We start from the raw sequence: 25445 nt of genomic DNA, 5'->3' as shown, positions 1-25445 counted from the left end.
ATATTTCTAAATTTTGGTGCCGTAGATGTTGCGATCATAACCAAATGTCTCGTCGGAAGCATTACGCGTTATTATTACATTCGCTATCACGTAGGGATGGTGTGAACCTCTGAAAGGTTCAGGTTCGTGTGAACGCGAACCGTTTTAAAAGGTTCTGCATGAACGCGAACGTGAACCTCATGATGTCACGCGACGTCATATTGCTAATTCCAACCCTACATTTCAGTGAAGTGATAGCCTACAATGTACATGTACATTGTACAATATCTTCCGTCGCTTTGCCAACAATGTCGACGAGGACTTGCAAGGGAATGTAAGTTTATGCTTTAAAGGTCTAGGCCAGACCGGACAATGTACTCGGCGTCTGTGTATTGTAACGTTGATATTGAGCAGAGTGTAAAACGCGTTTCTATACTTGCTACCAATATTACCCCATTAACAAGTTATACAGCAGTAGCCAACAGGAACACTCCCAATCGCACGGATTTGGTTTTTATTATACAATAAAAATATGAAGTCAAGATTGACCCCGTATGCCTGCTAGATTTTTTCCATCAGACAGCTATATCAATTTCATTGATTGATCGAATAATCATCATTCGCCGACTATACATGTAGTGTATTTCACTATTGATGTTGTGTGATTGTGGGTCCATCTCACAGCAGAGAGTAACTAACTATTGACAAACGGAAAGCTGGATATTTCGAGCAAACTTTTATAACAAAGCAAGTAGAATTTTTGAGATTGTCAAGGTGCATGCTCGTTTGGTGTTGATTTGTTTTTATACTGCCAGCGCCATGCATAGAGTGGCCCGCAGTTGGAATGCAATAAATTGTGAAAATTGTGAAGGGAAAATTGAAATATATGAAAAAGGTTCACAGTGCAGAACCTACCAAGATTCGTTTGTGAACGTGAACCTCTAAATTTCTGAGGTTCACATACAGAACGCGAACGTGAACCTCACGTTCACACCATCCCCACTATCACCTATATGCGCGGAAATGAATTTTTGGCACTCGCTCATATCAAATCGAAGTTGCGGAGTCCACCCAATTTCTACATAAATAGTATGATGTTATTTTGAAGAAAATACATTTCGCTGATGTTTATCACTAGCCTACAGTTAATATTTGCACAAGACAGATGACGGTTGCATGATAATTGAGCTAAATTTGAACTAAAACTTTGTGGATCCGCGGGGGTCCGTGACGATGCAAAAGGGGTCCGCGAAAACAAAAAGGTTGAGAACCATTGGAGTAGGAGTTCCATCAGACCAACACCTTTGTTTAATTCGAGATTGATGTCTTCTGCTTGTATACTTTTATGCCATGACAAAAGCCTATACTCCATGAAAACAGGCAGAAATCATATGTGACCGTGATACACTCGTGACGATAACGTTACACTGACGAACACAAATTAATAATGAGATATTCATACTCACCATAAGTGTCTTGACTTTTATCATGGTAATGATCGGCTTAAATACCTTGTTATCGATCCGTACTCCGTAAGGTCCCGAACGTCATTAAAAGTCTCTGATCAGTGGTTAGTTACTTCGTCAGGGATAATAAAACCGAACAATATGCAGAGGTAATCATTAAAAGATATATCAGTAACCTTTGTAATTAATTGTATGCATGGCCTTTATCAACAAGCGATAAGCGAGGCTGTAAAATCAATTACGATAAATACTATTCTAAACTAAAGTCATCTTTGATTCGATGTCGGTTTTTCCTGTTATACTGGGAAGATGCACCAATAATCAAGATGTAACTTGCTTTGATATATATCATTTGTCCGGTATGTACTTGTGCGTATGCTCACCGTTTAGCTGTAGATCATGAATAGGAAGGGTAAAGCTTCGTTACTTTTCGATGAAGTTGTTCCAAAGGTTTACGGTTGCGCAGGAGCGACGCCCCATCGTTGCTTTATATATATTAAGGTTGTGAAAATGAACATTATTGGCGGTGACGGCCTAATAGAGGGTGATTGATTGTAGGTCATAAATGATAATGTTGTTGTGTGTCTTCGCTTCATTAATTATATAGTCCAGTAAGTGTCTTCTTATTTATTATATTAACCAGTTTGGACTAGTGTAAAGGTAACGTTACCATATTTTGAGAACTGAAAAAGAAGACACTTTTCAAACCTTGGCCAAGAATGACCGTCGCTGGTTAGCCAACACCTTGGACATTGATATGTCCGGTAGTCGAAATGGTCGACACCCGCACAGTTCCGTCCTTGCAATCTGAGTAGCACAAATGCAGTACAAATGCGACCGTAGAGGAAAATACTGCACCCCAATTTGATATCGGATATGCGGATGAAATGTTTCATAGAGCTGAGTTGTGTCCAACTGTTGTCTGCGCTGTGTACGTAACACATGCCCGTAAAACATAGCATAGAAATACTAAAAATGCATTCTGTTTGATATGCGAGGCTCGGGTCGCGAGATGCCACCAAACTCAGATTTGGGTCGCGGCCTAAAAATTTAAGAACCCCTGGTGTAAAAAGACAATAAATATCGAAATCCCAAGAATGGATGTATTTTTATAATATTGCGATTCGTCGGATTCGTCAAATAGCGGTTGAAGAAGGGCGGCATCTTTTCGCATCTGGGTGTCTGTTGCTCACACCAGTTTATCGGTCCTGTCTTTACTATAACGACCTACCTTTACCAAAACTACCTTTGGAAACTATTTGAGTAGGCCCTACCTCTCACACCTTCCCTTTTTACTTTCACTTGAAGTAGTTTTAACATTTCTTGAAATTTGCTACTTCTACTCGAAATTGCGGAGAAATTTATTCAGGAATAGAATTTTCACGACGAAGGGATGTTGTGTGGTTAATATGGTGTGAATACGGGCGTCATTCAAGAACGCATAGGCCTATAGCATGTTCATTACAGACTCTCAGAAATAAATGTTGTATATGATTAAGTCTCCAATGTCGCAAAATCGAATTTAACTATATCAATTTGAATAAAGATCACCTACTTTCCTAATTACAATGTTTCCTTTTGGCGTTATGGTGCATCGCAACTACAAATGGTTACAACGAAGTAATCTCTGCCTCGGGGTCCAGGTGCATTGCAGAGCGTACTTCCAGGAACCAGCTTCTTTATGTCTGATAGAAAATAACTCCAACCGTTCGAGCTTGCTTTAACGTAGCCTAGCCCACGATCACGTCATATAAAAGGTATTCAATTGAGAGATGGCGAGAACGTTCGGTTCACGTTCGTGTTCGGTAAAAACGAACCTCGTTAATCTTAAGGTTCGCGTTCGCAAACGAACATTAGGTTCTACCACGTAAAAATGTTTCTAGGCAGCATCGTTTTGCAGTAATATTAGCATCTATAATTCCACATCCTTGAACATGATATCATTTGAAGCATCATGATGACAGCGGGAAAGGAATGTCAGAACAAAATTAAGAAGAACCTTGTGACAGGGTTGTAACCAAGACACCCAAGTCGACTTATTTTCGATTCACCACCGAGCCAAGTCCGAGTCGAAGTGGCTGAGCAGAGGGTCGAGTCCAAGTCGAGTCAATACACAATTGACCCAAGTCGAGTAGAGTCATTTCGGTACTTGAAAAAATGACTCGATTCAAGTTGAGTCACCAAAAGACCCCGGCTTGAGTCGTTAGAAACATGCCTTGCGATTTCATAAATAATTCTGAACTCTCAGATTTTTGCTTGATATATCGCGCTTATAAGACTGGTTCCGTCACAGCTGCAGTGTTACAGGCTTGCGCTAGGCCTATATTTCCATGTCCCATGATGCTGATATATTGGAGGCCACGGTACCAAACAGTTGCCTGGATTCGAAGATCTTCTAAGCAGCTCTTAACATACTGTGTGCGAATGCACCTCGTACACGTTAGTGCTTCAGTAACGAGTTGTTATAAAATCTAGTTGTAACACATTTCGTTAAAACCACATCTCAATAATTGCACCATGGGTACTCCGTTTAAAAACGACTACTCCGGTAACATCTTGTACTGACGGCCGTGTGGTTAGAAAGGCAACTGCGCATTCCAATGCAAATTCTCATAGACTTTTGATTATGTCACTGATGTTGCGATTTTCAATAACTGTATAAGTCCCGAGGTATTTGTATACATTGACAGAGTGCTTGGAATCAGCGTTGGGGCGTCACGCGACGTCATAAGGTTCATGTTCACAGATAACAGTTTATAAAATTGTATTTCATACGAACCAGTACCTTTCAGGGGTTAGCAACACACGAACGATTCATCACAATTGATATGAAAATTTATAGTTGACGTTTTTGTAAAAGAGGAATCAATATCAATTAATTTAGCGTTAGTTAATAGCAGTGAGTCATAATTTCCACACCGTGCCAAATATGGCCCACAGTTTTAGCATGCTTTGCGCCGAGATATAAAACGATACTTATGCCATTAACACGAATAAAATAATCTTCGAACGAATATGATAGTGATGCTTGCGCACGTTGGAAAATCGATGGACAAGTTGCATCTCTCGTTTGCGAGATAAAATCGGTACAAAAGGACACGAGCAATTTATTCGCTCTACCTAATCGAGATATCTGATAACGAGGTCAAGAGTTAAAGTGATAAAGTTAGATTAATCGTGAGTAGAAAAAAAAATTGGTTACGTTACGGTACAAACTGCGAAATTCATATAGCTGTGTATTTGTACCACATTATATGTTAGACCTTACTGGTTAGAATATGGACAGGGTCGGGATAAATCTCTATGCTATTGCAAATTTGACTATGTTTGAAGAGGAATTGAAAGGCCATAGAAAGGAATCCAGAAAAGTATTGAGCCAGTAGAAAGACGCGTTTCTAGCCATCTATCTATTCGCCTTGCTCATAAAAGGAAACAGGCTGAGTTATGTATAGTTGAGTTAGTATATTAGTACACATCAAAAGGCATTGTCTTGTATATGAGGAAAAGTTTTGCTGAATAGCATAATCATTGAATAAGAATCGTTCCATATTGTCGACAGGAACATGAACATGCATTCTCAACAATTCGGCTCTTGTAGTGACAATATAATCTTATTGCATGAATGGAACCGAGTCTCAGCATAGCTAAATATCATCCGGCGGAGCTTTAAAGTGTTATTGGCGTTATTATTTTAAAGCAGATCGTACAAGATATTGCTGTGTCCTGTATGCAGCCGGATGTTCCAGACCTTTCATATCGGCAAATGGGGCGTGATTTTGGCTTTAGAAGTGTTGTACAATGTACTTGTGCATATGTATATTGCACACAAACACGTATTGCACACGTTGCGAAAATGTTAGTTGGCAAAACACGATGTAGTCGTGGAGTAATACTGGCAGTGGAGTGATACTGTCATGGTCAGTAATATCGTTCGATAACGTTTGCGTAACTATATTACTTTCAAAGAATAACTATACCAGGGTGAATTTGAACATCGATTTAGTCATATCGGCAAGTCACAAGGAAGTAGAAAATATCCTATTGATATCTGGGTCTATTAACAAACGATTCCGGGAACGCATGCCTTTCGGTTTTCAAAGCTTGAATAGAGAGTGGGCTGTATAGTGAATGGCAATGTGGATTCTCATTATTTAATTATACAATACTAAAACCGCTTAACTTGCAACGTCGACATATTCTAGATCCATCTATTATATGGAGTGACGCGCCGTGGTTGCTCAATGTATGTACTGCAGTCCGAACAGAGCTGGGTGCAAATACCCGTCCAGAAGCTCCGCTCGGGTTACTGCAAATCGAATGCATACTACTTCGCTACGCCAACCGGTAACGAGAGAAAAAGGTTCGCGCGCGAGAGAGAGAAGCGCCTCTATATGCGGTGTCTTCAACTGCATGAATCAGCGGCTGCTTAATTCAGTAGCGTTAAATTTCTAAGCATGAAAGGTCATCAAATGAATGGAGGGTATGAAGCGATGTGTATTGTTAGTTACAGTCGGTGTTGCGTTTAATTGAATTGTTCCACGATCGTGGTAATGTTGATGCGGCATAATCTATTGTTGCAACGATATCGCCTTTCAGAGCAGCGTCGGAAACGTGTGATTATTTAGAATTAGTTGACGACATTCGCTTTGCGATAATACTCGAAACTCTCAGATATGCCCTTGAGGCTGGCTTGGGAACAATTTTTTTAAATTAGCGTTATCGCATGCACGAAGCGCGAAATAAGCAAAATTAGAATTGTAAGTCATGTTTACGCGTTCCATTGTTTCTCAACTTGCTCTGTTTGTTTTCTAAATGCGCCCAGCTCCAGATTATATTATCTTACAACACGGAAAGACAGAGGCTATTGTTTTTACAGTAACTATATGGCTGAGATTCTTCGCATGCCAACAGCGTGCGGTCACAATGCAGGAGGCTCTATGCTTCTAAACGGTATCAAGTCAAGGTCAGAAGTAGTGCAGTACGCCGATTCCATAGCGGACGATCTCAATACGACAAACGGTTTCGGACACTTGACAAATCCGAATCAAACCTTCCAAAGCATCGAAAGCGATATGACAGCGTCGCAGCAAGACTCTTTAAGTCCCAAGTCAAACGATAGCGCTGATGGCGCACATCCAAACACCGCAGCCACTTCTCCGCCGCAATCTGCTGGCGTAACGCAGTATGAAATACCACATGGCAGAGGGAAGATACCAGTCTACCAGTATCCATCAACGTTTCCGCCCATGGTGCCAAGCAACTACCCCGATAGCCCGAACTGGCCTTCGTTTTCAGCGCCCTGCAACCCGCCGTATCAGCAGTACTACTGCGACCTACCAAACGTGAACCACCGCATCGGCAACGACCATATGCCGGCAATATTACCGCAAAGTTTCGGCACGACTCTATCCGATCGCTCGTCACGTACCGGCCGGAGCCGCGCTGGCCGGCGTCAGTCGAGCGGCGGGATGAAGGCGTCGCCATCTGAGACGAACAGATCGAAATCGGTAGGTTGCACGAGCCCGCAATTACCGCGGCCGTAACCCAATTAACTCCGGACCCGGTGTAATTGCAGCAGGAGCCGCGCATCCGACGGCCGATGAATGCGTTCATGTGCTGGGCTAAGACGGAGAGGAAGCTGATGGCCGCGGAAAACCCGGACCTGCACAACGCCGAGCTCAGCAAGATGCTAGGTAAGATTTCGCATTCTTCTTTATCTACAAATGGATTGCCATATACTGGAACGGTTTGTATAAGTAAGGTGCCATCAGAGGTATGGTCAGTGACGAAGTACCTTTACTCTTTCTGAGTGGGTTTTACCTACTTGCACTGCTAGCTCAAGTGGCGACGTCTTTAGACTACTTCTAATTCTACTTGAAGTAGTTTTGACATGTCCTGTAAATCGCTATACTTTTTCTTGTACTTGAGTAGAAATTTACGAAGTTACTCATAGTTCCACTCAAGTACGAACGCCGGCTACTTTCAGCACCTCTGGGTGTCCAGAACGGATTATTTTAGGTGGATGCCGCCAATTTCCTTACTTGTGACATGGTGTGTTAAATCGACAGGAATACACCATGGGGGTACCTACAATTATTTGTAACATTCTCCAATCTAATCCGTCATAATATACCCTGGGGACCAGACGGAGTAAAAATTTTCGAAATCCAAATCCGCTCAAGTAACGATTTAAAATGACGTCGGAATGTCCAAAATTGAAAATCTCAACTGCGAGCGATTTCCCTCTCTGGCCGCCACTGGGTTTACAGCGACTAACGCCCTCTGAAAACCGCTCTTAGTTTTTGGACAATACATTGTATGTACAAGTACATTGCACATGTACTGTACATTGACTATACTTTTAGTCTATATTCATTGTGCAAACGAGACAAGCCTGGAGTACTTTTTAATAAATTTCATTACAATACTACTCGTTTCGCGATTAAACAAGCTGTGTTGAAGTTCCCTTGCCTTTTGAATAAATAAAAAATGCCGTTTGAATCGCAAATTTTGAACAGAACTGATACGTGATTTTAACCTACTGATTGAAACTGTCATGTATATTTTGCGTTGTAAGTGAGAGCCTATCCACAACCCCGTATTATCCACAATTACTGGATTATATTGAATAGCTTTACCAGTCGTAAAATAAAAGCTCTGTTATATACTGTTATTATTATAGCTCGAAATACACATCGTTGTATAAATCGGGGGTATACAATCCTTTCGTCAAAAGGGTCAGATATAAATCGTGTCACTGAGCCACTACCCGGACGTATATGATTTCGAGTAGTTGCGAAGCCCACCATATTATAAATTGGTATCGATGATGGCTAGATCTGAGATGAAATTCGGTACGGTTTCTAAGCGCATGTAACAAGTGGTAAATCCACGAGCGCAAATCGCGTGGAGCGATTGAGGTTGTCGAATAAATTTTATCAAAATATTCATGTGCAAAGTCTGCATGGGCATATTATAGTGCTATTTGATTCACTAAAGCTTAGCTCAAACTTCCTCGACCAATCTGAAGTATGAAAACCGATCTCGTGGGCAGTACGCCATTCAAAATTGGCACTTCTAAGCGGTCGCACAAATTTTTCTGCGGGTCGCATCTCGCATTAGATCTGCGGGCCACATGTTGCACAACTCTGATATAATTAATCAAAGCCGCGTACGATCAACTAAACAAAATGTAATCAAATATTCACGCCTCAAGGCACGGCCTATTTAGCAAAATGACTTCAGGTTATTACGCTGTGCATAAGTGTCGGGTATCAGGAATATTCTTCTTGTGGGGACATTCATCCAGAGCTGATGTCTCCCCATTATGTGACGCGGTGTATAAATGTCCACCACCGGCAATGCTATCATTCGAAAACGTGCTATTCCCGTATTCCGCGTGCTAGGTTTCTGGCCTTTATTGAGGTAGAGTTTGACGCAAAATCGCCTAATGCGCCACTCCGCCAGTCGTCGGCGTATCGTCGATGAATAGATACAAAGGTCCCGTAAAAATATCTGAGGTGACAAGCCGATTTTATAACGTCAAAGACAATGACTTACGTCAGTTTATTTTTAGTATACGCACGTTTATCTTTGTATCAACAAGAAGTGCATGATATTGCAATTGTGAATGATGCATTTCGTGTATCAGTTGTGAGGTGATTCCGGTCCAGATTTCGCAAGATCTTTCCAACGCAACTGACCCTACCGCGTATTCTCAACCAATCGCTCGGTGAATGACGGCGGCTATGTATATCATATTGTCAGATGGCTCGTGACGCAAAACGTAACACCTGGTGACGACCTATAGTCACGAGATCATGTTAGAACGAAGTGTAGGTAAAATTCGAGAGTCACGGCTTGACCGTGTAAGGGAACACCGATGGGTCTATTAAGCGTGCATTCTGTACTCTCTTAGGCAGCCGTAAGCTGATTTCCGTTTTGTCACGAGTTATATACTCATATTGCCCCCGGATGGAGTAAATAGTGAAGTGTTGGCAAATAAATCAAGGTGGTCATACTGGATATACCTAACTAATAACGAATGTATAGTCGGCGTGTGCGAATGTTGCGGGAATGAGTTACCGACGAAACCACTCATCCACGTTTATACGCAATCTTTTGTTCTCGCTATTTGAAAGTTATTAGGAAGTAATTGACAGATTCAAAAATATTTTCGAATTCGAAAGTGGATGCAATAGCGTGGTAAATGTACACAAATGCAGGCAATTTTGTTGTAGTAACCAGGCACAATGACTGAATTTTCAGAAACAAATACGTGCGCGCCGTGTGTTACCCTTGATGCATAGGTCCACGTAGTGGAATCATACGACGCTTGTACATTGTGCAATGCACAAACTGAACATGCTGCGTGTTTTCGTCAGTCAACCTGCAGTGATGCCTAATATGAGGATGAGACCGAATATAGAAACGTGAACACCGATGGCAAATCGCAAGGTTGTTTGCAGCGTAATTTTATCGATTAGACCCCTAGCTTCCATATCTTTGAATTGGCAAGTGGTCATTAGACACGAATTTATGCGCGAAATATTCAAGTCTCCAATACCTTTACAACAACGTTGAAAATTACATTTCACACGCGGTTGTCGAGTGATTTTATAACGTCAAAATATAGAATGTGGTTAAATGTGTGACAAATTGTATGGGGATGAATAGATTATATAAATCGCCAACAAACAATTTAGTTCTTACGATTATCCATAGAAATATATATATGCAATGTTGAATACTTTTACGTACATGCTCCATCCATGACCTAGACAACACGGCATTTAAATCATAAATCTACCTATGTAGATGGTGCGACACGCATGAGTACATTAAAAGTATACCGCAAGTACGATACCGAGAAATTAAAAATAGAAAGGGTTCGCATCTGCACCATTTTGTAGGTGTCAATCGTTTTGCGTTCCAAATAATATCATCTCGCGTATAATATAACGGTCTCTTGGAGAACTTTATTTGATGCTTGATGAAGACATCAAGTTATTGAATACCAAGATTTTAGGATACCTTATTAGGTTTGCTCCTTCTGCGAAAGTAAATATGTGACACCCGAGCTCACGTTACGTAACCACCAGTCGATAAACAGGATAACGAGTGCTTCTCATCTTCGGCGCTACGGAGTTTCCCTTCCAACGCGAGGAAGTGCTATGATACTCACGATTTAGTATACGTTAGCGCAGAAGTATACCAGCCTCACCTTGCTTAATGCAAAGGTATATATGCCCCATATCTTCCCAAACGATGTACGTGGTCGTACGTTCTCCAAACGTAACGATAAATTATCTTAATATTGGTTTTACTCCTATGCGCAGATCGTGTGTAACATATATCATCACCAAACTGGTGGATTGCGAGTTCAACACTTACGATATGCGCATACACATCCGTATTTACATTCCATATAACGTTGAGTTATTTTTGAGAATTTAGGATTAATTGGATATAATTGAAAATGACTTGTTATACGCGGAAATGAATAGTTTTAACCCGAGTTTATATACGTCGGTATAGATTTGTTATCATATATGGGGTCACTGCATAAGCGATGTCCATGTGTTATAAATTTATAGACTGCTATGGGCACAAAATATCGTGCAATTCCAATAAATATGCGTTTGCAATTACTTTGACAAAGTCATGTTATACTTATAATAACCCACGTTCGGGTTCCGCTACACTGATATCCTATCATGAAAAATGAATTATATATATGCCGCAACCGATGTATTGAAATATCGCCAACAAGAATAATGGTGTCAAACATATGGAGCGAGATTATATCTCGTGGTAGTGTGAGTCTCGTACGCGGTTTATTACTAAAACGCTCGCAAAAACCTTCCGTTAAAGCACAACAACCTACCTGCAACGGGGCCACGACATGTTTGAGCATCGAGTTTTTTCTGAGTACTAATTTGGAATTGGGCATGTATTATCTTCATATAATTACCATCGAATCTTCCCAACGTTCGCGTTCCGATTTAAATTTGTGAGCCATAGGCGAATATTCAGTGGATTCGTATATGGGCATTTATTGTCCTCTGATCGACCACGAGCCAATGCTAGTGGTAAGGAGGTCTATATGCTCAGACTCCCACTTGCATCATAATTGACCTTTGTTGCACCAACATGCCCGTCGATCTTTACACTAGAATATCCGAATAATTGCGTGTAATAAAATCTTCAGTTTCCTATCACTCGAAACACAATTCATATCATTTCCTCGTGGAAGATATACTTCCTCTACCTGGTAGTAAGGTGTTAACTCCTTTGAATAGGGTACGCTTCAAGATATTGAATTACTGCTAACACCATTTCAATGCGACATATGGCCTGTCGCGTGACCACTCGAGTAACTACAACATTAGCAGTGGATGAAAATTGTGAGTGTAGAGACGTTATTGGATGAGCTATGTGCAGGCTTTGCTTTCATGGTTATTCTGCAGTACATTAGTAATTAGTAGTCATGCGTAACCAGTCATTCTAAAAGCAACTTGCGGGGAGAGTGTAATTTCAATTTGACATCCACTTCTACGCTGTTTCCCTTTTTCGTAAATCCATGCTGAGTTCGACGAGGGTTTGCGTAATCCACGAATCCAGAGTGATTTCCGCTATTCGACAGAAACAAGTTTTAGCCGATCTCATTTCCTGATGGCATCAATGTGCAGCGGATCCCAGGCGCAGAATGCATGTTAAATCGCACTAGCAGGTGGCAATGGAACATTTTATTTCGTGGAACCGTCAAACAGCGACATGTCAGGCATTATATTACGACATTTGACATAAAAACCGACCTTGTCGTGGTAACGGGCGTTGGTAGTCAGCGCGAATACGAATGTAATCGGGTTGGTTTCGTGATTAAAAACATAGCAACCACTCTTGCAATGATGCGTGTCACGATTTAGGTAAAGTCTGCGGTAACCACCTCTGGGTAACAATCAAGTCCCATCCAACTATAAAGGTGGTTTTGCATTGCTAAAGAAATTGGGAATTTATGATCTTTAACACTTCATAATCTGGTACTAGCACCGGCGTGTATATGAGAAACCGGCAAACCTCGAGTTCGTCTTTGAAAATCCCTTGTGGCCGGCCATTTTGTTCGAAGCAAAACTGGTAACCCGAGATGCTCGGAAGCGCACCCTGCCGAACAGGAAATGACTCAAAGCACGTCTGAATAGCTTGCCCTTTCCAGCATCTAACTCACTATTCAGTTATCTATTTCGAAGGCGTAACATAGCGCGAGAAACTCGACTTTTCAAACTCGAAGGGAAAGTGATTCATCAGTATTCGACTGCGTTTATACTTGTGATACTGCAGCTTGTGAAACTACACAAACTCTGTGTTCCGATGTTTTTATTGTGAAGCCAAAATGTCGGATGTAACTCTAAGTATTGGCGGCGACGACGCAACATAAAAATTGTAAGTCCCAGTGAACTTAAGCGATGACAGCTTCCCTGTTGTAACTTTACCTTGCATACGTAGCAATTACACATGTCTCAAGATTTGTGAGTAGTTGAGTGGCTGACGTATAGTAGAATGATCACATTATACGTCGAAGAGATTTGATTGCGCTTGTGCGTATCGACGCCTTTGGCCACGTCCGGGACCAAGCTTTTGACGGCCATATTTTTAATGAATTCATAATTCATTCTACATAGTCCATCGCTCCGCTATACCCTACTCGATTTAAAAGAAAATGTGGCATTGTTTCATGGTTTCATGTTTCAAGTTTATACAGCCTCTATATGGAGAGAAAGACATCTGGTATGCATATCAGATTAAAACTTTTGTTGCACCGAGTTCCAAAGTACTTTCCCGCTGGTAGAATGCAAATTGACTGAAGGTTGATGGGTATCAATTTCAATATGTTAGTAATCCACAATGTGGACAGACCGTATGGCAATATATGCAAATAATCCATTACGAATTGCTGATAAGAAACAGACATGGGGTGATTACTTCACGAATGTAATCGATTGAGATTACGATTACTTCTGAATCTCGCGATTACGATTACGATTGCATTGAAAAAGTAATCAAGGTTACATTTATTTTGCTTCTTAGAACTTATCTTTGAAGGCATATTGGAAGACAATATAACGATTGCGATGAAAAGGCCTCATGAGACAACAACTTTTTTTTTAAATGATACGCCATGACGTCATATACTGTTTACGTCATAATGTACCTATTGGCCAACTTTATAGGTGATGCTTTCTCGCACCAAACGATATGCATTCTAGCCAGGGCCGTAACCAAACCTCCCCATTGGGTGGGGAGCGAGCTTGAGGGGGACAGAAAATTAATTCGTGATTTTGAAATGCAGGCCTCTCCCCCTCAAGAAAAAATATGCGTAATTTATAGAAATAGGCATTTCGGTGCCGGCCATTACCGCGCCACGACACACCAAGACATAAGCAATTTCGACTCCACGAAGTGTGCTACCAAAGAAAGACTTTGGCCGAAACTTTGTGTATGTGTCCATTGTCGATAACCGCACTGGATGAGCGCGACGAATAATCCTGTTCTCCCAATCTGAGCTCCACAGTACAAATATCAACCGGGGCACCCACTGATGAATGTGATGTGACCCGTTAAGAAATGACAATTTGTGTGTGCGTCTCACGAACGTTTTTCTTCTAATGTTCTTATAGTCTGCTACGTTTGGGTGACTGCAATATCTCTTGAACAAATAGCAGGCGAGAAGTCACGAATTAACAACATACAATAAATTAAAAACAACAACGGGCTCTACCATCTCTACCGGTTAATTTTACCATGGGGGCTGAGTGAGAACCAAAAATGAATAGTAATATATGCTGCAATTACCAATATCATAGACGAAATTCAGTCATGAACTTGATAAATTTGTCGCATTTTTGGCGCGACTTGAAAGCAAACACAGCGAGTCCCCATCATAACATTCGTAGCAAATTATTTTATTTTCGGGTAATAATGTCATGTAACAATGCAGATAACTATGTATATATTAGGAATAATATATACAAAGCGTAGATTAAATGTCTAGTATAATGTAGGCCTAACACATATACATTGCAGAAGAAGTAACTAAATGCTCAATGTTCTTTAGGACTGAAAATGCGAAAACTATTCCATTCGTTTTTTTGTAATGCATTTGAAAACATAATAACTGAAAGTAAGTTCGCATTCACAAAAATAGGACTTATTTGAATAATATCAAATTAAAGCGATCTGATTTCTACCAGCGTTGAGCAGATTTCTGCATGTGTATTAACCGCAGTCAAATATTCCATGTATGATCTCAGTTATTTTAATATTGGTACTGATAAGCGACATTTACAGAGGCACTACAGTTTTGCCATTTCTGTTAGCCCACTTAGCTTATAGTTCAAACGTACGAAACCAGAACCGAATTAACTTCGTGCCGTATACTATATGCATTCTGTTGAATGGATATAGCTGGTAGCTGTTACTTAGCTTTCGGGTATATGGATGGTATATGTCGAACTGAGGCCGTTTAAAATACAAACAACATAATTGTTATTATCTACGTCGTTGAATATTGTGAAGCTACATGGCAACTTATTCCGAGTGCAAGTATGCATCATTACTCTCAGACTGCTTGAAGCCCCGTTCGATTTTTTCACTTCCTCCTACGACGTGAGTGCTCCAGTTTAATAAACATATCACCCGAGCGACTGAACGAAAAATGAGACACTTTTATCAATCAACCGATTGCACTGATTGTGAAATTATGCTCATGGCAAAAAAGACTCCCTACATACGCCGCACCAGTAGACAATAAAGTATCTGAAAACGTTTTTAGGTAAGCAATGGCGGGAGATGTCCACGGAGAAGAAAGAACCGTACGTCCAACAGGCTGAAAAACTCAGACTCAAGCACATGGAGGAACATCCCGATTACAAGTACAGACCAAGGCGGAGAAAGGTATGCGAAAAAAAACTGCGTGTGTGAAATAGCGGAATGCGCGTGATATCTCATTTTGACCATACTGTGGCTAACCGAATACATGAACCGGAATTCAACGCCAATAGTATAGATTCGACGAAAAACTAGTGGAGATTCATAGTCAAATTAATCTATTTGCGGTAAATACATTCTAGGTATCCAAGAACCGATATTCTTTGAGGAAATATAACTATTTGACATGGTATTGACTGCTCTCAGCGCAGATTCAGTAGTGAACCTGACGCATCACATTTCCTTTCATCAACTTACCGTTTCAGTGTATTTAGTATATACTAATTGAACGAGTATAAGCGTACGATGGTAGTATGCCCCCTGATAAGGTGGTCAGTGTTTGATATGTAAATTAGGCAACCCATTTGTATCTGTATTCACGAACAACGCATGCGATCTATCACTTGTTGGTCCGAAACATATTTGCGGAAAGCTTGCACAATTTGATGAATGAGAACCGGCCTTGCTTTCTGAAGCTAATCCTTGCCGCCATTTGAGAATTTCCTAGATTGGTTTATTTCCTTTTCGTCCAATCTATACGCAGCTTAACCCGGTATTGCACGCGAAGGGAATTTGACAGTGTAATCCCATGCATCACCAATCGAAAGTAGGAATCAACCCGTTAATCGAGGACTTGTGTTAATGTTGAGATGTGATGTTTCATTATTTGATTTTCCTGATCCGACATGAGTACCGGTCTGGATGTAGTACTATAAATTTGGTACTCCAAATGAAATTTGTAGTAAAAGCGGTAATGATATTGCATCGCAGCCTGATCAGCTCTATAAACGAAAAATTCACGTGGCGCGATCTTTATCGTGACTATTTAAAACATGGAACGAGAGAAAAATATTTAATAATTTTAAAGCTATACCTTTTCACCCGCAATAAACGCTTCAATACCTCATATTCTGCCTTGCATTTCGTGAAAAAGCGTTTGTTCCGAACCGATGGACATTGAACAGTGGTCAGCTAACATAAACCTAACAACATCACTCGTTAGGGCAAAAGCAGGGGTGTCAAACTCAAATTGAATCGCGGGCCGCATCCAAGCCTTCAAATCGCTCGCGGGTCGGACCAGGCTACTGAAGCTAAAACGTTAAGTCGCGCCATTGCTTCTCACTAGAATACCTTATTATTAAGCATATTGAAATTCAAGAACAATGAAATTGGCAAATACGATGATTGCCCGCTTGAACAGCGGCGGTGCCGACGATACACGTTGGCATATTTCTATGCTCCTTTTGCTTCAGTCATAATATGGCATTAGTTCTATGTAGTGTGAAGTGTGTAGTGTGTAGTGCAGCGGTTCTCAACTTCGCTAACGGGCCGCATTTTTACACCAAATGACGCTTCGGGCCGCAAAACAATATCACCATGTATTTGTGGGCTACTATTAAATTTTGGCTACTGTAGCCTATTTACCAGTCTAATACGGGCATTTAGTACATTATTGATTATTCTAACGCATTAATGAACACTGGACAGCGTTCGTAAGTTTGCAGTTGCTGTTTTTTGTGAGAATATCTATCTTCCAGCGGCACAAGTAAAACCCTTCATGGAGCGAGCATTGCATTCGTTGCCAAGTCGGTACCCTTCCACCATAGAACCGAACTCTGTTTCAATGCGTGAGCGAGCAAGTATAAATTTACGGTAACTTTTTCGTTAACCAGGCTATTATTACTTGGAGCTCACAGTGAGATGAGAAGAAGTCAGGCGTTCGGGGTCATTTCTGAGTAAACCAATCAAACCCTTTCCTTCCATGGCTGAAGCCGTGCACCAATAGTTACAGAAGTAAGCTTTGTCCAGTTGATATCTTTCACTGGTCCCCTCCCCACGTTTGCCCTGTCAGCATTTCCTCTACAAATACGTCCAGTCTAATAGAACGCACATGGATAATCAGCTATGCAACGTGTGTGAAGTCGGTGGATTCGTCCAATGCTAGGCTAAAGTAGTCTACATGGCAACCTGTTTCAGAACATGCGATAAAATATCGACTGACATTGCTGTTACTCTTCTGGTGACGATTGAATCAGACAACCGTAGCTTCGAAATTTGTCAGGTGATGTTGGCCTTGCTGCCAAGTTCCGGAAACCTCGAATATTCGCACAGTGCGTTCAAGTTTTATTGTAGTCACGCCCAGGGCCGTAACAGCACTTCGTCAGCCCCCCCCAAAACGTCGGTCTTGGTCCCCCCATATGATGATAAAGTCAACTTATGGGGGCTTCGCCCCCCAGACCCCCCTCCGGCTGTACCCTGTTCACCGCTACTTATCGTCTGTATTGGGAGCCGTTTACTGAGTCAGCTTTTCCCGCCTGAGCGCGCGATGCGAGAAAAATTTCTATAATTCATGACTGAATCGGTCAATATGATCGGGAATTGTATATATATTGCCATCAATTTTTATCCTCTCTCTGCTCACGTAATCAGATTTACAGGTAGAGCTGAGTGAGGTGTGTTTGAAAAGGTAGGACCCCTCAATAATTAATAGACATCTTCGGGCGTATATCTGTTGGCAGGAACGAAACAGCACTTCGTCAGGCCCACAAAATAAACTTGGGTCTTGATGCGCTTCTATACGGTGATAAACCTCCCCCAATCACATTATTGTTCGCTTTTGCCACGAAATTAGTCGTACTATTTACCGAGCCAGCGCGAAGCGCGATAATTTTCGATCTTTCATGATAAAATCGGTCAATAAGATCAAGAATTGCATATATATTGCTATCAATCTCCTGTCCTCTCTGCTCACATAATCAGATTTACCTCCTGTCTGCTGTATCAAAATAGAATCGCCCAAACGTAGGCTACTAAACTAAAAGACGCACACGATTTCAAATTGGTATTTATTCACTGGCATATAATTTTTCCCTGCGGGATGGTATTTGTCTTGTGAGGTTCAGATTGCCAGCACAGGAACATTCGGCGCCAGTCATTTAGGCGCCTATGGACAATTAAACCTAGATGTATTTTGGATATATAACGAAGTTTTCGGTCAGTATATGGGCAGGCCTTTTCGGCCCAGATTTTCTAGCTGCCGATCGTTCTGGCACACTTCTTTGAGTCGCATGTTACATGGCCTAAAACTTTATACGCCTTGGTGCATCGTGGCGCGGTAATAGCCAACGCTGATATGCTCATTTCTATAAATGTTGCGTATTTTTTCTTGGGGAAAGAGTACCCCAAAATGAAGATATTTGGCAAGTTGAAATCGCCCCAGCGCGAAAAATTTTTGAAAAAGTTGCATAAATTTTGAAAAAATACTCCATAATTTATGCTAATTCGGGAAATAATTTTGGGCCCCCTTCGATCTCAGGCGCCCCCCAATTGGGGGGTTTGGGGTGCGGCAGTTACGGTCCTGGTCTCGCCTTTTCTAGCATATTCATGGGTTTAGCGATATTCCAAGCAATTTTGAACAATGCGTCCGTAACGTCGTCGGCAATTTTAACAATACATCGGAATACGGATTACTAGGCTTGACACCTAGCTAGCAACGTTTTCTCTAAGATCAGGCGATATGTATATTTCCAAAAGAAACTATCGTGGTATTTTAAGCTTCTGCTCTCCGTTACAACAACTGTTCTTCGACAAATATGACACATCGGTCTTCCATAACAATACCGTGCCAGTACAAATTGTGTTCATAATGAAACGTGTCGCGGGCCGCAAAATTATCGTCTGCGGGCCGCGGGTTGAGAACCCCTGGTGTAGTGTGTAGTGTGTACTGTGTAGTGGGATTAATACAATATATTCACCTGTAAATGGGGACGTTGGAATTTGGTTCATAATTGGTTAATTCTCGTCCGGGGACTTATTGGGTTAAAAGTGACACTGCTGTGTGACCATAGATATTTGAAATATTATTTGTAACTTATTTATTCTCCATGTACACTGCATGTGACGGTTCCGCGTTGGCGTGTTCGCTTATGTGAATAACTACTTTTGGTCCGTTTTTACATAAACCTCTGAACTCGGTGTGCACTTTTTGCCCTCTCGAAATTGGGTGTCAGTGTCGCCGACTTGTTCCTAGTGGCTACTAGAGTGGAACCACAACGGCGTAGTCTGGTCGTTATAATGGGGCCATGAACATGCTCAACGTCTGCAATATTCCGGGATTATTTGAAGGAAGTATATCTCTTGCACATCTCAACATTCGATACAAATGTTCTGGATGATGTATGATCTTTTTTCAATCTACTCAGAATTGCTTCGCGGGCCAGATGCGGCCCGCAGGCGTTATATTTGACACCCCTGGACTAGAGGATGTGTAGCTGGCTGCTCCGATCATTACATAATATTCACGCGACATATGATCTTTTAAACCGCCTTAGAATTCGTACTGATTTACCTAGAAAATACGGGTAGAGAAAAGCATTCCTATTGATTTGATATTAACAAGCGAAAGGTTTTACCTACACCCGATCTCAAAGTCATTAAAAGTTCATTATTATTATTTTTTCGCTACAGGAGCAAAAAGGACGCAAAGGAAAAGACGATGCATCAGCGGAAAAAGTAAATGAAGTAAACGACAGGTTAGATACCTCAATATTGGTTATCAAATATATGAACGACATAATGACAATTGGTTTAACATGCGTCCGCTGTTTAGCAATTCGAATGCGTCAACGACACCCACCTGCCTTTGATACACAGCTCAAATTAGCTTTCTATAAAATCATGAACATATCCGCTAAAATGACATAGATGCGCAACACTTTTCATCGGTGCTACTTTTCTACATAACCGTACGCAATATAGCCAACCTGAATGAATATATATAAAGTTAATCATCGTCACAGATCAATTTGCATGGCATACGGGCATACCATAATACTTTGCATAAAACTGAAATTAAATTGTGAGGCTAACGTCGTGCTACGACAATGGCGTGGTTCCACACCATACTGGTGTGTAAGATTAATACACCTTTTATCATTACCGCGCTTTATCCTTACCCTGGAAGTGAAATAGACGTGTTTTTTTTTAATTTCCACGATTGCATTGGGTGCATATCAATTCGGCGGCGCGTTCTGATTCGTTACTTCAAGTTTACACCCATACCAGTTGGTTTGAATGAGTCAAATGTATCCATACAATTGAGGCCTAATACATGGTGCGAGGCGGGGTCTGACGTGTACCACACTTGCGCTCCTTGTTTGGGGGGTACACAACATAACCAACTGGTATGCACATTTTAGCTTTCTGTTGCACCACAAAGCGCCTCAAACCCGATGTATGTCCCACACCATTGTCAAAATTGAGAGAATCCTCGTTTTCCGCTTGCGCTGTGGTGCCTTTACCACACGTGCTCCATATATCTGATTAATCTACCGAAACCACACACATCGAGATTCTCAACCCGTCAGCGTCACTAAAAGCAATACTTCTATTTCAGCAGTCTCTTCAGTCTACTCACTGACAAAAAGGACAAGAAGCTGAGCGCAAAAGAAGTCCTAGTCGGCGACGGAATCAACTCCATGTCTCCATATTTCGCCGCGGCGGGAACGAAAAGAACGGCGACCACCGACCTGAACAGGCGTTCATCGAAATCTCTGAAAGTCGACGATGACTTCGGTTACAGAGACAGTTATTACGGCATCACGTACCCGAGACCCGTTACCTCACGGTATAACGGAATCGTAAGGGACAGCGGAGCATCGGACCATTCGGCTTTGGATATTCTTTCGACGGCGCGACAAAAGAAATCCAACCAGGGACAGAGTTACCAGGCAGGATTCGACGGCTTGTCATACTCACCGTATCCGTTTGGCTATTCTAGCGATTACACCGGTTCCACTCATGATTACAGCAAGAACTACGCCGGGCTATCTGGGTCTGGAGCCTACGGCGGCTCGCTACATAACTATATAATGTCATCATCCACTCCTGACACAGTCCCGTCCGCTTATCACTCAGCATCCTACCACACTCCGACATCGGAATCGATCATACCCGGCGCGCACTCTGGGTTTTTAACCACACTATCCGCCCCTCAGCACGATTCCTATGACAGTACCGTAAACGGGAAAGTCCTCGGATACTCTTACGGCACACAAAATGGCGGATCGTCCGTTTCCGACTTACCGCCATCTTACGGGTCGGGTAGTTATCTCGGCGCTAGGGACATCACCGCATACAACAGTGACGCGTCACACACTGTACTGAAAAGTAGCAATACGATAAATGACAGTTATTCTAACAACGTCATACGCTCCCCAAGCCACGAAAGTGTGCAAAGCTCGTTTCGTTCCGGTCATTTCCAAAAATTGGGAGGCTTCCCCAATCCAGCAAACACGACTCGGAACGCGTCGGTATCGCCGACTGGGGCAGCTTTTGGCAGTGCAGACGGGTTTCCAAAGAATTCCACGTATTATCAAAATATCAACAAAGCGTCTAGCAACACGTACGGGTATTTGGACGGGGTTGCATCAACATCGAGTACCAGAGCAGTATCCACAACAGAATCAATACCTCAAGCTTCTCGTATCGAGAACTTTGACGATTGGAAGCAGCAGCGCAGTTCCGAATACTTACCAAGCACCGTCGTCGTGGCTACGAATCCAGCAGTAACGCATCCTTCGGTGATCGACAGCGGATACAGCAAAATGCCATCCACAATCCATTACGCGCGGAGCAGAGGCGGTAGCAGCGAACACGCTGCATCGATCTCGCTCGACCACAGCAATCAAACCTATTTCCACCCTCCCGCGAATTTAGATGTCACGCCGACCACGTCTGCCACATCTTACCGCCGCACCAACCAAAACGGCGCCTACGAGGGCTTCGGGTCAGACCAAGAGGCTTACAATCGCCAGCCGTTCACGACGAAATTGGAGGGTGAATCCGCCTACAGCGGCGATCAAATGCGTAAAATATACCCGGTTGATTCCCAGCGACCGCCCGATCAGAATGGAAGCTAGTCACCAAGCCAGCTGTTGAAAGTTGAAACGCGAACTTATTTATTCAAGAGAGACTTAAGAACTACGCGATAGTCAATAGTTCTTCAACGGAAGCACAAGCGTATTTGCATTGTTTGTACTACATTTTCCACTGTCTGCGATGAAATTGCTTCTCGTTTCGCAATAGATTCTGTTAATGAACTCATTGTTAGATGTTCCTAATCTGCGATTTTGAATATTCCATTTTTATTGGAATCTCTGAGCTTTTTATTGAGCCAATGCATACTCTTTTCCGAACAGCATAATATATGCATTTATAAGCAAATTACTAAAATTTGAATGTTTAATGTTTTGTACACTTGAATGAATTAGGTTTGTTTTTACTCACTGCCTATTGTATTTAGCATCGCTAAATTAATTTGAGAACTATAAATTCTTTTTTTAAAACTAAATTGTCGAGAATGCGATGAACTATGGAATGCATGGTAAACTTTCATTATGAGTAAATCAAAACGTCAGAGCTACCACCTGACGCAAATTGAGTGACCTTGCTACAGTCCTGATAACTGCAGTGTCTGGTAACCGGAATGCCACAGTGCCTTCTAATTAGATTTACTTTTAAAATTTTGTTCCTCTTTGTTATCGTTTCCGAGCAGCGGCTTGCTGGAATGATTTCGAGGTTCAAACATACCCGCGGGACTCAAATGAAAAATCAGCATGGCTGTCAGCAAATTTCCGTAGTTTGCTGAGGTGCGGATCAACGCTGTCCTTTTGACTACTTGGTGCTTTACAAATTTCAACTAAAGCACCGGTACCACGTAGTTTCTTTGCTGGTGTCGCGTAAGTGTTGTCCTGCAATTTCTATTATACTTTCCATTTCTTTTGTCTTTTTTTGTACGAGCGATAGTCTCGAAGAAAGCATACATTAAATACGCAGTGATGCATCCGTAAGATCCTTATATATGTGACGCGCAGAGTTATCAGTGAAAACGAGGATGTGCTTTAAGAGTTCAAAAACATGCTGAAGTTGTATTGAAGGAGAGCGGTGATACAGCATACAGTAAAAGTTCTGCATATATCGGACGCAGCGTAGACATAATGCTGGCTCAGTAGTGTGTTTCGACCTAATGGCAGATGCTTAGAATTAGCAGGGTATACTTCTATATTGATGCGTTTTGTATAGCGAAAAGTGCGACTGAGTTCCACGCAGCTTCAAATTGTTACACATAGGTATTTAGCCAGTATATGCTTCCATATGCCTACATACCCAATTTATCCGATTGTTTCCCGAAACGATTAACTACGAACTGTATACATCTACACTTATAAAACCCATCGATTTCGACAGATCCAAAGCTATCTGCTCGTTACACAACAATCTCTCGCTAATAAATACTGTATGGGAGACTTCAACAAATGTATGCAGTAAATGTATTTTATTTTGGAAAAAGAGCATTAGCGACAAAGTTTTCCAACTCGATTCGAAAGAAGCATAATGAATATTTTCATTTCCCACATTTTTCAAATCAAAAAGCTGATAAAGTTAGATTTCATACTGATATCAACACCAAAACACGTTCATATTCAGGCAAGCAGGCTGCAGGCCAGAACATAGCGAAGAAAAGAAGGTGGGATGATTATAAAGTATGATTTTTCCTTGAACAACTATTTTATTCGTGGTCTGTTCTCGAGCATTGTCGCATCAGATTAGATAAATCTGTCAGTTCACTGTTTCATTGTGATTAATTTTTCCGCCGTTTTTATGTCATGACGCAACACGATGGTAGGCGTCCCAATTGCAGCACGCTGTCATCAGTTGATCGTTTATGCGAAGAACTTCTTCATCAAGCTGCTCCATTCTTTTGTTCCATCTGTACGCCCTATCGTTTCCTATCAAGCAGTAGGCTACGAGCGGGCTCTAAGCGGAAAATATGCTTACACGCATATGGTCGTAAATATATCAAGTGTTTAATACTCGAGAGACTGTAGATTGAATCGACTTGCCAAGAAGCTGCATTCGATATCAGGAAATGAAGGATGCGCGGATCATATTTCCCGTCTAAAAGACTACGCTCGTCTATTTGAAGCAGCTCTATATTTCTTCGATACATGTATATGCTCATGCTCGCTCTAGGCAACCTTGCATTTTACCGGGTTTGCTCTTTCCACCAGAAATCCAGCGTACAATGCTCAGTCATGTTGATTCGCGGAAGCTCTATTCTGTAGGTTCACACAAGTACAGTCCAACTGTGCGTAGAGAATATTACTGCCGTTGTAATTCCTAAAAGTTAAGACGCCAAACAAAAAGTCAGTCTCGTTCTGGTGTAGCACAATTCAAGAATATATTTGGTGAGTCCGGAACTCGACGAGAAGTGTACTTTCTCCCGCACCGATTCCTCGGTATAACGACTGCGTACTTCTGCCCGTGTCACGGGTATACCTGCAGAGGTATATGATAAATATGTATATATATATATGTCAACCCGAATGTGAACATGTTCTGTTATGCGCAGAGTAAAACCGTCATATACTGGGACATTGCTTTGAATTGTGATAGCATACATCTTAAAAGGACCGTTGTTGCATTACAAAAGGAACATTTTGCTCCACGACGGTGTCTTGCCTCAGAAGTGCTATGTAAGCTCATTCGGAACATTAACTTAATCATAGGGCCTTAACAAATATCATGTCTTTTTAGAATAAATTTGGCATGCATCGAATTCCTCTCTACATAGTGATCAATTACTATTGATTCAATGCGAATTACAGGGTCAAAGACCCGAAATCGCCACCAAATCTCATTAAAATGGTATTGGTATCGGTCCAACGATTTGAATACCGCGATTGACAGTCAAAGTAATCCATTCGGTCAAATCAATATGTCTTAATCTCGAGTTTCATTTCTAAATGTTGGAAATTTCGAATTATGGACAGGAAGTCGCCGTGCTCTTTATAACGAATTCTCCTGCGCTCGAATATGTGATATATGAAATCTTAACGTTATCGTGATCTCGGCCGCACAAATGACCTCTTAGTTGGCCATGCTTCAGACTAAAACTATTACCCGCCAATTCCTGTTTGAAAGTTATTTTATTTTGGTGGGATACTCCAGTTG

General features: G+C 41.6%; 1 protein-coding gene across 1 annotated transcript; it reads left to right on the top strand.

Annotated features, from left to right (window-relative positions):
• Positions 1-23281, top strand: LOC145447938 (uncharacterized). The gene is made up of 5 exons (XM_080326212.1): positions 1-6952; positions 7021-7138; positions 15277-15398; positions 19899-19963; positions 20827-23281. Exons 1-5 carry the CDS (start codon positions 6329-6331, stop codon positions 22349-22351), a joined length of 2454 nt encoding a protein of 817 aa, XP_080182338.1. The 5' UTR covers positions 1-6328; the 3' UTR covers positions 22352-23281.
• Positions 23282-25445: the final 2164 nt, after the last annotated feature.

Source organism: Botryllus schlosseri, chromosome 10, assembly GCF_051294905.1.
Source record: "Botryllus schlosseri isolate E-star chromosome 10, Bs_hap1, whole genome shotgun sequence".
Taxonomy (NCBI): Eukaryota; Metazoa; Chordata; class Ascidiacea; order Stolidobranchia; family Styelidae; genus Botryllus; species Botryllus schlosseri.
This window is presented reverse-complemented; position numbering and strand designations above follow the sequence as displayed.